At 32.4% G+C, this 17,672-nt stretch overlaps 2 protein-coding genes and 1 long non-coding RNA gene across 7 annotated transcripts; 2 read left to right on the top strand and 1 right to left on the bottom strand.

Moving 5' to 3' along the window:
* The first annotated feature begins 1,370 nt into the window (after positions 1-1,370).
* Positions 1,371-4,219, top strand: LOC123670644 (insulinoma-associated protein 1a-like). The gene has a single exon (XM_045604155.1). The coding sequence runs from the start codon at positions 1,431-1,433 to the stop codon at positions 2,247-2,249; it is 819 nt and encodes a 272-aa protein (XP_045460111.1). The 5' UTR covers positions 1,371-1,430; the 3' UTR covers positions 2,250-4,219.
* A 4,606-nt stretch (positions 4,220-8,825) lies between these two features.
* Positions 8,826-11,570, top strand: LOC123689070. Of its 5 annotated transcripts, none has more exons than XM_045627869.1 (6): positions 8,826-9,258; positions 9,317-9,383; positions 9,442-9,593; positions 9,800-9,871; positions 10,136-10,282; positions 11,020-11,570. In XM_045627869.1, exons 1-6 carry the CDS (start codon positions 9,150-9,152, stop codon positions 11,115-11,117), a joined length of 645 nt encoding a protein of 214 aa, XP_045483825.1. In that variant the 5' UTR covers positions 8,826-9,149; the 3' UTR covers positions 11,118-11,570. The 5 variants fall into 5 exon arrangements, with proteins under 5 accessions (XP_045483825.1, XP_045483827.1, XP_045483828.1 ...); XM_045627871.1 differs by having other exon boundaries at positions 11,188-11,570; XM_045627868.1 differs by having other exon boundaries at positions 8,941-9,258; positions 9,308-9,383.
* Positions 11,571-14,161: 2,591 nt separating this feature from the next.
* Positions 14,162-15,245, bottom strand: LOC123686667. The gene is made up of 2 exons (XR_006748480.1): positions 14,653-15,245; positions 14,162-14,517 (listed from the first exon to the last, which is right to left on the bottom strand). It is a non-coding gene; the product is annotated as an uncharacterized LOC123686667 (long non-coding RNA).
* Positions 15,246-17,672: the final 2,427 nt, after the last annotated feature.

The following is a 17,672-nucleotide window of genomic DNA, read 5'->3' on the forward strand; positions in this document are numbered from 1 at the left end:
TACTGTATCTATTTTTTTCTCTTAGTTTCAAAGGCTTAGCCTCAGCTCTTATTGTTTAATAATAATAATAACAAAACGACGCAGCTGAGATTTTGGTTGCAAAATTTCGTGTTGATAGCATAACCAAAACTAGAGAAAATTCAAGAATATTGAAAAATATCACCCAATATTTCACGGAGTACGGATCCGATAGAAATGAGATTTTGCGTAGGTATCTATTGATATTAAATTATGGAATACCAATTTCAAATTAATTTCCAAAATTCAAGCTGATAACATAATCAGATCCGTAGAAATATATTATATAGGAATAAAGGAAAAAAAACCTAATAATACCGGGTTGGATAGTCTCTTTCAAAATTTCGTGCCGATAGTTTTATCCAAACCATAGTAAACTGGTGCAGATTTGAGAAGAAAATTATCAAAGAATTGAATATTTTATATTGATGAAGTACTATAAATTAAGTTTTTCAAATATTATATTAAAAACTATTCAGTATTCTGTATTTTCAATACAAAATTCCAGAGATATTTTTATTTTTCATTCAAATTCATTTGATAAACGATTATACACATTTTACCCATCATTCTGAAAGCTTAAATTCGATGACCAAATTAAAAGGAATTAATTCGAGAAAATATACTGAACTTTGAAGCGAGTACCTAAATAAAAACATTATGATAAAAAATAATGATAGATATTTGAACATTTTTCCGAAATATAACCATTAACATCAGAATTTCAATCGACGATTTATTAGAACAAACTATAATTTTCTTAATCATAAATCGAAAATTCATTCCAAGTTTCTATCTAGTTAGTTAATTAATGAATTGAAATTTTTAAATAACTCAACCGGATCTTCTTAAAAATCCCAAGAGAATTTTCCTCTTGAACGTATTGCAACCATACTGAAATTAATTGGAAAAATTCAATTATATGAAAAGATATTACGAACATTCACGAGAAATACATTATTAAAGTTGCTCTTAAAAATATCTCAATAGAATAAATAACGAAAAAAAAACAACCGGTTGAAAGCAGTCGAATACTAAACCGATATACAGCGATATCAAAAACGCAAAAGACGAAACGTCCCCAAACAAGAAAACACAACAGCGAATAACCTAAACACTCAATCCCCGCCTCTGTTCCGAACGTTTCCGTAAAATCAAGCATGTAAAATCCGTTAGGATATCTTCATGCGGATAACTGAGCAAAGGACCAGATTTGGCTCGTGCCAATAGACTCAGGATGCGAGGGGAACACCAATAAGGGTTGCGATGACGCCCCACCCAGCGCACGCTCCGAAGGACGCAGGGGCGGAGGGACGTAGCCCATTGGGGAGCTTAAAACCCTGGTCCCTCGCATCAGGATCGACAGTGAAATGTGAAGAACCGTGCCAGTCGCCCGTTGAACTTGGTCTGGCATGCCTCGCATGCAATTCCAACACCATGATATGGAATTCGAGACGTTCCGAAACAGTTACCAACCTGCGGTTCTTCATCGGCTCGGGTTCGAGCCCCACTTCTTCTCGAGCACGGCATTTCATCTCCAACAACTCCACTACGTGCAACGCTCCTATTCGGAACCTTTGGAATTGACCACTTCCTACCCCTTGGACTTAAGCTTGAAGACGCAAGCACCCATAACTCCACCATGCACACCGTCACCCGGCATCAAACGTCAACTGTCACCAACTCCGGAACTTCCCAACAAGAAGAAACTCCAAACGAACTTCGCCAAGACTTCGAAGACGGCCAAAGCGACCAGGAAGTTGAACTTCGACGAAGACAACAGCTCACCTGTATCAGGCACCATAATACGTGAACTTGGTCCGGATGAGAACCTGGTGATTCGTAAAGGGGATATAGATCCGGCTTTCAATGTGGTCGAAGTCACCGAAGAAGCCAAGGCAGAGATCGCTAAAATAGAGAATCACATCGGCGATTATGTCTGTAGACTCTGTAAGGAGCTGTATGAAGACGCGTTTGGTCTTGCACAACACCGATGTTCGAGGATTGTTCACGTAGAGTACAGATGTCCGGAGTGTGATAAAGTCTTCAATTGTCCAGCCAACCTGGCTTCACACAGGAGATGGCACAAGCCCAGACCCTCGAAGGAAACCAAGACGGAGGAGGTCAAGGATGAAGATAGCTCCGAACAATTCTCTTGTAACGAATGTGGAAAGCGGTTTAAGAGGATAGCCTACTTGAGGAAGCATCAAACGGTTCACCAAATTGAATGACAAAGGCTTGTACCTGTGAGGCCGATACCCAGGATGCCTCCGAAGCTGTGGAGGCCTCCTCCGTTGCCTCCACCGCCTTGCAGTTTGCTCCCTGAAAGGTATGTCCCGAACATCACTTGGATCAATCCTTTTTGATTTTTAGAGAACCATGTCTTTGATTTTTTTATGCTTGATTAATGAGAATTCAGCCACGAAACTTATATCTTAAACACGTCCAAATTTCTAGTCAGAACTCGCAAGTCTAGTCATGTATCACTTGCGATTCGAATGTTTTTCTAGTCATTATTTTAGTAGAGATATTATTTATTCGATATATTTTCGATTGAATGAATCTAGTCATTAGGTTTAATATTTTCTAGTCACTGAATCTAGTCATAAACTAATATATTATATCAAAATTCTAATAGATATATTTAATTTTTATTAATAACTATTCTTATACAATTCTAGTCACTAATTTTTCAAGAAAAAAATTATTTATTATTTCTAGTCAAACTCTAGTCAACAGTATTTGAAAGTTAAAAGGCCAATTCCCTAAATTGTTTTATCCTTTTATATATTCAAAGTAATCTAGTCATTTAGCAGATATTTATTTTTATAGTCAAAAACTAGTTGTGTAAGTTTTATGTAACAAATTTATTCTAGTCAAGCTCTAGTCATATTAATTTTATTCTAGTCAAGCTCTAGTCTTATTATTTTCATTCTAGTCAAGCTCTAGTCTTATTATTTTTATTCTAGTCAAACTCTAGTCTCACTATTCTTATTCGTGTACAAAACAAAGTTCTTAAAAACCCTAGGTATTCCTAAAATTATTGTGTAAATATCTAATTTCGTGTCTGAATTCCATATCATACCGCTAATGTTACTTGTAAGTTAATGAAAATGTGATATTAATCTTTAAGTTAGAACGTAATTGAATAAGTATATAGTTTAGAGTTATTCGTATACCTAGTCATCTCCAATTTTTTCTCTGAAATTGCAAACCGAAATCCGAGGTAAGAGGTAATGTTATTTAAGATTTTCCGAATTTGCGATTTGAATATTTTTACCCACATGAAATCAATTTGTTATTTTAAGATTTTTATTCTGGAAAATATCAGTTATCCATTGGTCTGTTTGTACCTATCAGGTAGGTCGTTGAAACCAATATTTGTTTAGATTTTTTTCATTGTGAAAATCTGTTTTTTTTTTGTTGTTTTCTTCCTTAGAAATAAGATTCATTTTCATTGGATTGTTGAAACCTACAAAGTTGTAGGATGTTAAAACCAAATGATCAATTATATTTTATTTCTCAAGGGGATAAGTGAATTATATATTCAGGTGGATAAAGATCGGAAATTCGGAAAATCGTTTTAAGAAAGTCGATAAGGAAAAATTTAGTTTAAGGATTGGCGCGGGCAGGACAGAAGTTTGCAATAAACTTGAAAAGTTTTAAAAATTGATTCCATCGAATAAACACATTTGCCAATGTCATTACTTTTAGAAATATACAAAAGAAATTCGTGAATTTGGAGCTGCCATAAAACTAAAGAGTATTTGAGGACATGTGCCAGTATTAAATATTCAGAATAAAGAGAAATATATCGAAATGTTCTGCCGAATTTGTTCATAACAACTATATCTTCATAATTCGAACGACGCACAACTGAAATATAACTGTTGAAAAAATGTAATTCGGAGTCACTTGAATTGATTCTATTTGTATATAATGTTTTAATTTTTATCTTTTATTTTATTTATTTTTTCTGTATAATTCTTATCCAAGAAGCGAGTGTTTCTAGTCAAATGTAGTGAGCCACAGGCAAATATAAAAGGTTGTTTTTACTTAGAATTTTATTAATCGATTTATAGGTTCATCTTTGTAAAATTAAGCCAAATGATCTCGACCTGTGGATGTAGTATGTAAAATGTATAAAAATGTAAATAATCAAAAAATGTGTTGGTTTTTAAATAAAGTATATGAAATATAATATGTTTGATTTTTCTGAATACAGTCAATGGATAGATATGCTGAACAAAAGCTGCAAATTGAATAATCAAGTTCAATCAAATTTTCATTGGACTCATCTCTTAAATACCCTTACTCTATTAGGTACAAGATTTTTTTATCATCTTTAATCATGATGAACCTTATGAAAATTCATATCGACGAGTTCAAGGACACATTCAGTCCATTTTCTGAGAGACTGTATTAATTTTTGAATTATTTCATACATCATTCATTCATTCCATATAAGTATAATCAAATTCATTGCGCAATTTATCAAAAATAAATATTCCAAATATAATTATTTTTCATGAATATATTATATACAACAAAGTTTATTAATAAGAGTTGAATTTACGTGCTTTTGTTTCAAGGGATTAACTGGCTCTCCAATTGCCTGTAATTTTAGAGTTTTAACTTGCTTGTTACTTGTGAAAAATTCGAGGTCAACGGTGCCGCCAGGACCGACAAACCGGAAATTGTAGAGGCTCAAGGTCAGTTAATAAAACAAGACATACTTTTTGACATAAAATGTTTTCTTAGTAAAAATACCACTCTTTGTATTAAAATAATAAAACTGCCACGATAAAAAAATTTTTTATTGAATAGGCGCTCTGAACTATATCTTAGAAAATACTTAAAGGTTCTAAAATGCAAGACCGACGTTAGGGATGAAACAGTGAAACGACCGTTTCAAGCGCCTCTTTTTGAAAGATGCCACTTTTTCATATTCCATCCTTGATTCTTGAAAAAACATAAGGTTGTTCTGCTCCGCTGCATCTGTGAACATTTCCTGCAAGAAAAATCTCTAAACCACCTTTACTTACGCCTGTATAATAAATAATACATGGCAGGCCAACCAAGATGAACAGAATTCCTTATTACCCTCATTGAAAGAGGGATAACATCATTATGTATTTCACAAAGACGAAAAACAGCACTACTTTCACTTCCGAATTATTTGGAAGCCAATGTTTACACATTCAACCTATGGAAAATTCATAAGACTTTTTAATCCAAACCATGTTACTGTTAAATTTTGGGGTTAGATTGAACAGTACGCTCAATGCAGTGTATTAGATCTCGCCCTTTCAATTATTTCTATACTTCCAAGAGATAAGTTATTATTTTTCTTGAAATTAATTGAAAAAAGACCCTTATTGTTATCATTATTGAATGTCAAATGTTTTCGGCGTGTTTGATGTTAGATGCTTATTCAGCAGGAGAGCTGATAAATTCTTTGCTTTCAGGCGCCGAAATTACTCACACCGGTTCTGCTAAAATGCACCTAGATCTAAGTTTTTTTACTATAGAGAGTCGTACTTTAAAAAAACGGTCAGTGAAATTGAAAGCAAATTCAGGTAGTACGGAATGTTAGCCATATTTCAAATGCCAGGACGACCCAGAACCTCTGAAGACACAAAACTGAATTTCTTGGGCCCTTAGGGGAAATTGAAGAAAATCCTTCTACAGACAACAACAGCTACATACTTGTTAATTAATAAAATAAATAAGTTCAAACAGAAAGTGTCTTTAAATATATAAAGTGAAATAAAACATGGTGTCAAGTGTGTGCTCCAAAGAAAGGTTAGGACGGCCGAGGTTCAAAAATAGACAGAAGAGAAAACAGGCTGCCTTCCCAATTAACAAGACAAAGAAGACGATAGGACTAAAGAGGACCTGTTAAATAAAAAAAAATGAATAAAATTGAAAAACAAAGAAAACGTGGAAAAGGTGAAAGATGAATTGGAAGATAGTCTTTGTAGAAGAAGAAATTAAAAAAAAATATTTTAAATGCTAGAAGTGAATGAGGTAGTTCAAGAGGAAATTGTGTTGTTGATGATAATGCTTCAGATAGAAGAGGGAAAAAAAATAAACAAAAGGAAAAATAGAACTTTCTAAGTAAGGACAAACAATAGATAATGAACTAGGAAATGTACAAGAAAGTGTAGAAATTGAAAATTACTCTGGCGTAAGTAAAAGGCTAAGGTAATGAGAAAACAAAGCTCAAAAGAAGTTTCGGCCAATGATTTGAAATTCCATTCATCAGTCCTCTTTCAGCCACTTGTAGTGGACAATCCAGCCCATTTGCTTCTGATTAGGAAATGATTTTGATCACGATGAGTTGCTCAGTTAAGACTATATTATATTTTATTTTTTACCTTACTAACTAAAACAAAAAGTAAAAGCGTGTTATATATGTATTAAGGTTTTATATATTTAAGTTAAATTAAGTTTCACAAATAAATTCAGGTTAAGTGTTAAGATAGAATCATATTTAAGATGAAAAAAGTGAAAGCGTGTTGTTTATTGTAAATGTTGTATATTGTAAAAAGATAAAGATATTATGTGGCAATATTCTATGACCACAGAATATCGAACAACCTCGAGATGAGAGAGGTCCTTATCCAACTTAAACGTGTACAGACAACAACAGAAACATACTTGTAGATTAATAAAATAAATGAGTTCAAAGAGAAAGTGTCTTTAAATATATAAAGTGAACTAAAACAGTACGGAATGTTAGCCATATTCCAAATGCCGGACGACCCAGAACCTCTGAAGACACAAAACTGAATGTATTGGTGGAAATATAAGAAAATCCTCACAGTACTTCACGACAGTTAGCGGAACATAATAACATTTCTCAGAAGACTGTTTTACGCATTTTGAAGGCAGAAAAATATCACCCGTATAAAATTCTGCTACATCGGGAATTAAACGAAGATGATCATGATCGAGGGAATCAGTTTTGTGAAATTATGCAATATGCGTTGAACCAGAATACGCAATTCTTCAAAAAAATGTTTTTTTCGGATGAATCCACGTTTTCTCTGAACGGAACAGTAATTCGACAGAATTGCAGGATTTAGAGTCGAGAAATTCGCATTGGATGGTGGATGAAGCACATAAGCAACACCCACAGAAAGTAAATGTATGGGGTGGGATCATTGACGGCAGAATAATCGGGCCTTTTTTTTTTTGTTGGAAACCTCAACGGTGCAAGGTATTTAGAATTCCTCCGGAATGAGCTATTTTTCCGAATGAAAATGACCAAAACATGCCAAATTGCACAATATGAATGAAACAAAAAAACCGCTCCATGGATTGATTGAAATTCTCTGGGATTTTTGAGGTGATATTGAACTGTGAAACGCACACTCAACATTGATCCTTTTTTTGATATTTTCAATTCAGCGCTTGATTATCCATAAAGCCTGTACAAGCCCTTTTTTAATCAACATTTCAAATTAATGTAGAGAACGAAGAAAAATTTTTTCCGAAAATACCATAGCTACTTTTTGTAAAGAATTCATTCAAGATTTTAAAACATCCGCTAAATTTTCTGTGCAAACATTGATTGATGAGATATTGATGGTTAAAGACAAAAAGGTCCTTTTCAATTCAAAGTTCGATATTTCAGAGAGAAATGCTCGTATCGAAATTTTGAAAAAAGGATATTGAAGCTGAATGAACAAGTTATCTCATCCATATAGTGGTTAAGTTGGAAAAAAAATTTCCAAGTCTGTAGGCCAAAACTGAAAAAATTTCGCAGAGATTTTGGACACTGTATTCATTAGGATTGAGCGATACACGTTGCTTGAAAAATGTTGTCATCATGAGATCTCCAAACTTTAAACTTCAAGCTTCAAAAAGCTTCTTATCAAATTGAGATACGCCCATTGTTATGGAAAATACAGCCATATGAAAAACCGCTTAAAATTTCGAATTTTATTTTGATCCTTTAATTTATTCCCTAGTGTATTTCATCTTAAAAATCACCGATTTTTATGGAATTTTCACATAATTTCCTTGAACAATAATCTACATGGAAGAAAGTAAATATTTTTAATTCGCGAATGAAAAAAAGGTAATATTGGTAACTTTTTGTTTTTCGCAAAAAATTGATGATGTGCACTTTGTACAAAGCACTGATAAATGTTTGAAATATTCGTGAAAAAACCTACCAAAAATCATTACGAAAGTGGTGAAAAAAATTGTAATTTCGGGAAAGTCGTCGTACAGTGCTGCCCTCTACTTATTTCCTTCGAAAAAAAAAAAGATATGAATGTACAACTTCGTCCACCGTACAATATTTGTTCATCGCAGAAGCACCAGAGGTGAAATAAATGGGTACCAAAGTTTGAAAAATGAAAAACCACTTGATGGTAATCCCTCTTAACGTGAGTATTTTTTTGAATTCTGAAGATTGATTTTAAGTAGTGTCCTTCCTACTTAAAGACCGAGAGTTTGCTCACTAGATGTCACTGTATGACTGTGAAGTATACTCATAGACCTATAATAACATATTATTATAGGTATATGAGTATAATGTGATTACTTAGTAAAAGGTATTATCAATGTAATGAAATAGTGAGTATCCTTACTTAAATGTCATAATGTTCGATCAGTATGCTTAGATGTTTATTTGAGATTTGCCGTAACTGTAGAGTCTGTAGAAGAATAACTGATAGTTGAGAATGATTCAAGCGGCATCTAATCTGAGTTATTTGAAGCTTACCGTAATGTTAGTTACTCACACTTCTGCCGTCAGATGCTCCCACTATCGGTCTACGTTTATTTATTCAAAAAGTGGGTAATGAGAAACAACAATTTCATCTTTCATCAAAATCCGAATTTCATTCTACTTTCTACTGTTTCCAATTAAAGTTTAAACACTGAGTAATTTGTATCTCATACCATAGAAATATATTAGAATTAAAACTATTTTCCGTAAAATTTCTTTTCTATGAATAACCTCATATACCAGTAACTCTTATTTGTATTTAAAATTTCATTACAAATTTGTTTTTTTAATGTTTCTTTTAGTGTTATTGACAACAGCTTATTATGTTATGTTTTCACATTTAACTTCTATATTTTTTATTTTAACTATCTAAACTAACGAAATAATGGCTAAAATGGGTTTCATACAAACGATACCAGGCGAAGTCTTATTAGATGATGATTATCCCATTGAAACAATAACCAATATTGCTCCGCCGTTTCCTGATGTAAAAGGTAAATCCTCAGAAATTTCTTTTTATCATAGTGATTCATTATATACTAGATTTTTTAGGGGCCAATCATGAAAACGATGAATATAAAGAAAACCTTGAAGAATATGTTAAATGTGTTAAGGAAGGGTAAATCGTAAATATTTCATTGAAATCTTATTGACGATAAGATTTTATTATTTTACAGATCCTACTATTCGCTTCGAGATCCTAGATTTCTTTTACCTGGGGAATATTATATTATCGAAAAAGGTGACAGTTTCGAGATATTGGAGGATATAAAGAGAGATGGTAATACTATGGAAGTGGAAAAATTAATAAAAGCTTATGATTGTGGAGGTATAAAATGCATATCTATAAATTACCATTCTTGGAGTAAATATTACTCTCGGTATTACTATTAACAACTTTCCTTTGTTGTATTTTTATTAAATAGAATTCTAGCATTTTTTTTTTTGGTTTGGATAATATGAAGACTAACTTGAATTCGAAATTGAAATTTTAATGAAGGAATAGATTGATATTTTTCTTTGGATATTTTTCAGAAAAATCAAAAACTGATCTGGTTCCAGATGATGTGATTTTCAAAAAACCATGGCCAGTTTCGAAAACAAAAGGTAAGGTTAAATTATATTGAATTAGAGAAAAAAAAAAGAGCAAAAATGCAATAGGAATATCTGAAGATTAATCAAAATATAACTTGACATTACTGAAATGATGTACGGTACCTTATGTAGTTCAAATTGTTTTTGCTGTTTTTTCTGTCTAATTTTTATTATGAATATGTGTAGGTATGTGCAAATTGTAACTACCATAAAATTATTTTTTTTATTTTAGTTGAATTTAAAAAAAAAATTATGGAAACTGTTCTTTTGTTATAGTGCTCAAGAAAAAAATGAAAAAAACCCAAAAAAAAACTGATCCTGTGAGTAAAGTTGCTACACCAAGTAAAACTAGCCATGTGAGCAAAGTTGTTACACCAAGTAAAACCAGAAACTTTGAAACTAGTAATGCTCAATGTTCGACAGGTAAGGATAATTCTTAACTAAATTATTGGTCACACATATAGTATTATAAATTATACATATTATTATTTTTAATTTCACATTCTAAGTGAATTATGTAGTTGATATATTCAAAGTAAATTCTTTGAAGTAACCACACTCTTGTTTGAAGAATTTCTATTCGAATGTCATTTCAACATGTTCACTGCGACCATAGATTTTGCTCATTTCGAATTATGTGCAGCAAATGCCCCCATCATGTCACATTCCATGATCACTGTGCGGCACATGCCCCTAGGAATATTTGTGTAAATTTGTTTTGAGCTCCATCTAACTAACTGGGAATCATGGTCATCACAAGCATGTTTCGTGATAATTATTCCAATAATTATAATTTTACAGTATCATTCAATTATACTGGAGTAATCCATTTGCCGCTGGGGAGACGAGCCGCAGTGAACTGTGTGAATATGATACAAAATCTGCTATGAATTCAAAATATTTACCTTTTTTTTTTGGTTTTGTGACGAAGGAATAAATTCCATCTCTTTGTTCAGAAGGTTCAACTGAAAATTCACTTGTAGTTTGAGATTTTCTCCTCCTTTTACTGGAATTGTTTATTTTTGTTTGACCTATTAGGGTTTCTCATCTTTCTTCTTTTGAATTTCATTTTTAATAATTATCCACCTGCCTCAAATTAACTAGATATGCTATGAATGAATTCAAGAATAATAAAAAGTATATATTTTTATTTGTTTTAGGACCCAGCAAAAAATCAAAGAGACGATCTCTTTTCAATCCAGATTTATTCGAGTTTACAAAAGATTTTACCGAACTTTTTGGCAAAAATTTAGAGTAGAATTAACTTAAAATCAAAAAAATTTTGAAAAATCAAATTGGTACTTGAGCTTATTTGATTATCCTTTCAGATGATGATTAGCATCACCTTCATCTGAACTTATGGATATACTTCTTGGATATGAATGATAAAATGTGCTATCAGAAAGACAGGAGTTAATCCAAATTGTGAGAACTGGATTAATATATTTGTTGACTTTAGTTTGTTAATATTTTTTGTTGAATCTCACTTATTCTGTTTTATATAACAATGTAAAATTCATCAAGGATATAATTTTTTGACTTCATATTATGTTGGCTGTTACTTGATAGGAATCCATTGCATTGTATTATATCATTAACTACTGTGTTATTAGTTTGTAAGAATTTTATTAAAACACCTGAATACAAATGAATGCACAAAATGAAAACTTTACAATTTTGTTATTCTTGTAAATTATACAATTGAAATGAAGGAATTGAGTTTTTATTTCAATCATGTTATTTAAAAAATAAAATGAATGTGGCTACTAAATTACGAACAATTTTGTTCTGACAACTGTCACAATCAAAGAATATAATCAATTCTTTCACTTTTTAACCTACCTTGCTGAGAATGAAGTTAGTAGTCGACTACAGGAAAGGTTATGTAGAATATGAGCATTTCAGTCAAATTTCTCAAACCTATGTATATATCTCAAACCTATGAATATATATACAGGGTGTGGCGTAATTAATGGATAATACTTTACTGGCGAATAGGGGAGGTCATGGCCGACCAGAAAATGTAAAGTTATGTTCAGTAAAAATATCATAGTTTTCGAGATATCGGACAATTCCATTTTTTTCTAAAAAGTGCACCTTTACTCACTAAATTCATTGCTGTGATCACAAATCTTGTTATTTCTTTGGGCATTGTTTTTTATTTTACTCTCAAATAGCTGTACTATGAGATAAACTACCAAATTCCTACCATCTTGCTTAATTAAGACAAAAAAAGTATGATAATCCTCATGTTTGCACTTTTTAGAAAAAAATTAAATTGTCCGATATCTCGAAAACTATGATATTTTTACTGAACATAACTTTACATTTTCTGGTCGGCCATGACCTTCCCTATTCGCCAGTACAGTATTATCCATTAATTACGCCACACCCTGTATATAAAAGAGAATCTATGGATATAATGCAAGGGCATTACGTTCAAAGAACTGCACCAAATTGGATGATTCTTTTTTGTTGTGTTCATTACTGTCATGGGAAGGTGTATACAACAAAATGTTCTCGAAGAAGTCGTACAGAAAAGAATAAAAAGGCTTTCCTTCGACTGAGCGAACAATCGTAGAGTATAATTTGACACTTCGAAGGATATATTTTGGGTTGCCTGACAAAACTCGCAAAGCCGGGGCGGGCAACTAGTATTCTCATAATAGGAGAGATATATAAGCACTGATATTAATTCAGGATGACTATATAACTGTATGTAGCTATTATATGTTCTCCAAGGGTGCAATTGACACATGAACGACAAAAGCTGACTTCATGTCCTATTTTTTTTCGATATTCTCTCATTTAGTCACAATGTCTATTCATTTTGAGTCAGGAATAATGGTATAAAACTACATTCGAAAGGAAGAACCTAGAAATCTTTATGGTTGGTTTAGAACCGCGTTAATAAAGAACAAAATCCCTATAAGGGTTTCGTAAATGTGGCATTTGGATGAAAAATGAAATTTCAATCCTCGTGCAAAATTTCATGCTGAACCATAGCAAATTCGAGAAAAACACCTAAAGAAATTACCCAATACTTTTCCGTTATCACAAAAACGAAAATGAGTTTACATGAATTTCTTTTTTGTTGGTTTGTAACGTTTCAATAGCCCACTTGGCAAAAATTTTCGAGATGAGACTCTAAGACAGATTTCTAGGGATGGTTTGGCTTATATCGCAACAATACTCCTACCCAGGTTTTTACGATTTAAGTAAAATCAAAATTTACAGATGTTGACCTTTCTCGCTCTATACAACCGCACCTATAACCGATTCATCGGCAACTACACTGAAAAAAATATATGCTATATCCAAGAATAGTAGTCTTGACTGGAAGCAATATTAGACTCATATATCCGCAAGCATAACTTGACTCAATGCAAGATGCACGTTATTCTTAAACGTAAATGTTCACTACAATTCATATGAGGAAAAGTAAACTTGAGAATAGTATAACTTTTATATCAAGATGAAGGATTACTTTAACCAAGAATAAGCCCACTTGGATCGAACATAGAACAATCTTCTGGCAAAACTTTCTTAGTTTCCGATTAAGAATAAGGCTTCTTGGAATGAGTATAGAACATTCTTCGAGTAAACCTACCCAAAACTTCGAATAAGAATAAGACTTCTTGGATCGAACATAGAACAATCTTCTGACGAAACTTCCTTAGTTTCCAAATAAGAATAAATAAAACTCGGTGGTTTACAATTCTTTGGGTATATTAATCGCTAGAGGTAACATTACGTCCGAGATTTAGGGTACTTCATTGTGTACGATTACTGTAGATTTGTACGAATTGTAAGGAATATAAGGTTCTTGGTACAACTCTACAGTAATCGTACATAATGAAGTACCCTAAATCTCGGAGGTAATGTTACCTCTAGCGATTAATATACCCGAAGAATTGTAAACCACCGAGTTTCGAATTGTATTATACTTGAGTTACGTGAAATGAAGTTGAATTTATTTTGGAAATCATCTATTATCTCTTCAAATATAGAGAAACTTGTACTTTTCAGGCAGTATTAACATATTAGGTATCACGATATTATTTATCTCGACAAATCATATTGGGCATATATCGTATAATCCCTCAATATTGGTTTTTGAAATAAATGACATCCTCTGTTAGGCAACAGATTATTTTGGAGAGAAGATCGAGTTTTTTTTTAATTATTAAATATGGAAGGTCTAATATCACATCGTTAAAAAACGGATAGCTGATGGAGGGATAACAACAATAATTATTTTCTCCGAAGGATCACTCAACATTCCATATTTTTCTTATGAGGTACCTGAAAATGGAATTTTGGGTGATAACAGAATTTACAAAGGAAAAAATTGAACACATTTTATTTTCTCAACATAAACATATAACATTCGTCAAAAATATATAATATATTATCATAAAAAAAACGTATAACAAAAATTAAAAAAATATATCTTTGTTTCCTAAAATTAGAACAGGTACTAAATTTGTATCACCTATTGCATGAACTATTGTGTGAACATACTTGAGTACATACCGACGACTCTACTATCTTAATCCACTTCTCAGTGAATTTCATCCTTTTTTCGATATTAGGGATCAATTCCTTAATTAGGCTTTCTGTTAGTTTTGTTATATTATCAGGTGTTATTCCATGCTCTGAAAACCCAAAGCGTGAATTTCAGTATAAAATCTAATGATACCTGACCAACAACCAATCTGTTAATTTTTTCATTCAGTCCAACGAAGTGCATAAAACAATTTCTCAGAATATCTGTAAATATAGGTACTCACCCTTGAATATTGGAATCAAATCGGCCAATTCCCATTCGTCTAGAATTTTCTCCATAATAATAAATCACTAAAAATATTATGAACACTAAACTATAAAAAACTGTTCCTGCTCTCTTCGACTTCGAAAATGTCTGCCAATAAACTTTCCACTTTCCACTAGTTCCAACTATCTAGACTAGCATCATGCGCAAGCCCTATCATTCGCTCCGAACAACCACAATCTGCGCAGGAACAAACGGCCAGCCGTAGTAGAGCGTATCTGTATTTGGCTTGCGTATATTAGTTTTTGGATGAAGAATAGTGTATGCTTCAGAAAAGCAGTAGTTGAATTCGCGGAAGATATTTTAGATTTCAACCAAGATAGCTATTCTTAATATAATCAGTGCAACTCTTCCATCAAAACAATTTTTACTACAATTGAGGATTAATATTCTAGTTATAAGAATGGTTTTCTTTCAAGTCAATATCAAAACTAGACTTCGATCGACTTCTATTAATTTTGACTCATGTATTACATTTTCTCTAGAGGAAACAAAATGATTTTCAATGGATCTTGATAGCTATTCTTGCTTTTATACTAGTGATCTTGTTGAATCGAGAAGTAATATCATAAGGGCATCGAATTTTTCCGAAAAGAATCGAAAAAACACGTTGCTAAGTAATATTTTGACAAGAAGCATGAGTGCTGGTGGCAACAAAAATCCGAGTCGAAGACGAGGATTTTTGCACCTGCACGAATGCTTTTTGTCAAAAAATATTACTTTGCAATGTGTTTTTTCGATTTTTTTCACAGGAAAAATTAGATGCCCGAATGGTATTTGACAAGACTATTTCCTGAGTAACAGATTATTCTGCATGCATTACCTATGTATTGTCTTCACAACTAGTTCTTTGTAATTTTCACCGTTTTCCTTCTTCATATTCCACGCCCAATCTTTCAGAATTAGGTTTAGTTGTTCTAAAGTTGTGTTTTCCATAAGCTCATAGTTATTTGCTTTGCAGAATGTCATGAACTGTTTCCATATTGAAGTATGAGTTCTGAGGGTATTATACGGTATACTTTTCTCAATCGCCAGATCAATATTAGACAAAGAATCGCTTCCAAAGCGACTCATTTTCACGATATAAGCTGACTAACTAGCACTTGACAATAAAATCAGAAAAAATTGTTGAGCGTCGTTTTCTGGTGTCCTTGGAGATTATAATTACGTTTGTTTTCAAAGGTATTATAATTTTTGGTGACAACAACTGTCAAGTTTTGCCGCGGGTAAACGCGAATAAACTGCTGACAGGTCCTGCCAAACAGTTTTTCCACCTAGAAACCATTTGTAATTCAAAATTGCGCGTTTCTGATTGGCGCAAATTACGACGAGGGAAATAGTCAGTTAAATATATTTTTGTCTTGGTAAACAAGTATAATATGTGTGTTCTTGAAATGAAAGAATGATATTTTTGTTTCAAGTAAAATAGTTTCAACGCAATATAAAAACAACTTAGATTTAGAATATTTGTTCAAGATTATCCTTATACTTGAATGTAGATTACGATTTTTTTTCCGTGTAATCACGTACGATGAATTGACAAATTACCGCGGCTTTGCGAATTCCAGTAGTGTAACGTAAATTGAAGTGTGCAAAATCATTGCAGGTTTAATATATCCAATAATGAAAAATCGTTTGTATTGTTTACATATTCATACGTTTTGAAATGAATAGAATTGAAAATCTCGGAAACTATAAGAGCAATTCGAATTTGGAATTTAGTAAAAGAATGAATTGCTAGGCTAGGTATATCACATTCATCTTCTTTACGCGAGATGATAGGATCGATTAATTTCTATCCCAAAAAGTCAAGGAATCAAATTCATATTTAACAAAATTGATTACGCAGGAATTATGAAAATGCTATAGTTTTTGTACTGTGCAATATTTTTCACCGCATTTTGAATAGTTTCGGAGTTATGAAGTTTCCAATATTCCTTTCTGATTATACCTAATGCTGATATCATCTCAGATGATTGACTTGTTGTACTCCGGCCTTTATGCTCGATAAATTTTCGGTCTTCCAGGTATGACTTAATGTATCTATATGTATTAGCTTGATATATGCAATTGGTATGTCAGCTTTTATCATTTTGTATGAGAGTCCTTATCATCAAAGGCTTATTTAGATATATGCTCATTAGTACCGCTGCTGTTTTTCGTACTTTTTGTTTTTCTTTTTCGAGGGTTGTCTTGAATCTCTCTAGTATTATTTCTTCGGTCAGTTTGCTTAGGCTTGTAAGTAGGCTTATTGGTCTATAGTTATTTGGTTGGATTTTCCTGTTGTAGGTTACATTACAGTTTCCTTGTTGGGAAGTATCTTGTGAATAGTATGCTGTTGACGATATTTTTGAATTTCTCTATTGCGTTATCAGGTATAAGGTTATCGCAGCGTCCTGTTCGTAATTTGATCCATAGCTGGTACTTCTTTAGAGTTGAGGTTTTTGATTATTCCTTTAATTTACTTGGTGGTAACTTATTCAAAAGTGTTGTTATCTTCGTGTTTCCTTTTTCCGGGTAGAGTTTATTTACTTCTTCTTTTCTGTTTTTTTGTCATTGCATTGATTTGGTTCAAATTTTTTCAAGTACTTTTTGAAATATTTTTGCTATCTTCTCTTCTCCGATTATTATTTGGTTATTTGTTTTCAGAATCGAGTTGGTTCCCTTTTGTTTGATGAGGGATTAGGCTGTTGTCTATGGCGGAGTTCGATTTTCTTCTGTTAATTTTTTGAGTTTGGAATTACATTTTTCGTTGTAATGAGTCCTCAGATTTGTTCCTGAGATATTTTGCATTTAGATAGATAATGAAAAAAGGACCAGGCAACAGCCTAATGGAAAAATTGTCACCGGTTAATTTTTCGTATTTTGTAGAATATGGTCTCCTGAACAAGAAAGTCTATGTGTCCAACTCAATCCTTTGAATAGTTTTCGAGATACAGAGTGACGAAGTTAGAAAATGGCATTTTTTCAAGGTAACAT

This window comes from Harmonia axyridis, chromosome 1 (genome assembly GCF_914767665.1).
Source record: "Harmonia axyridis chromosome 1, icHarAxyr1.1, whole genome shotgun sequence".
NCBI classification, from domain to species: Eukaryota; Metazoa; Arthropoda; class Insecta; order Coleoptera; family Coccinellidae; genus Harmonia; species Harmonia axyridis.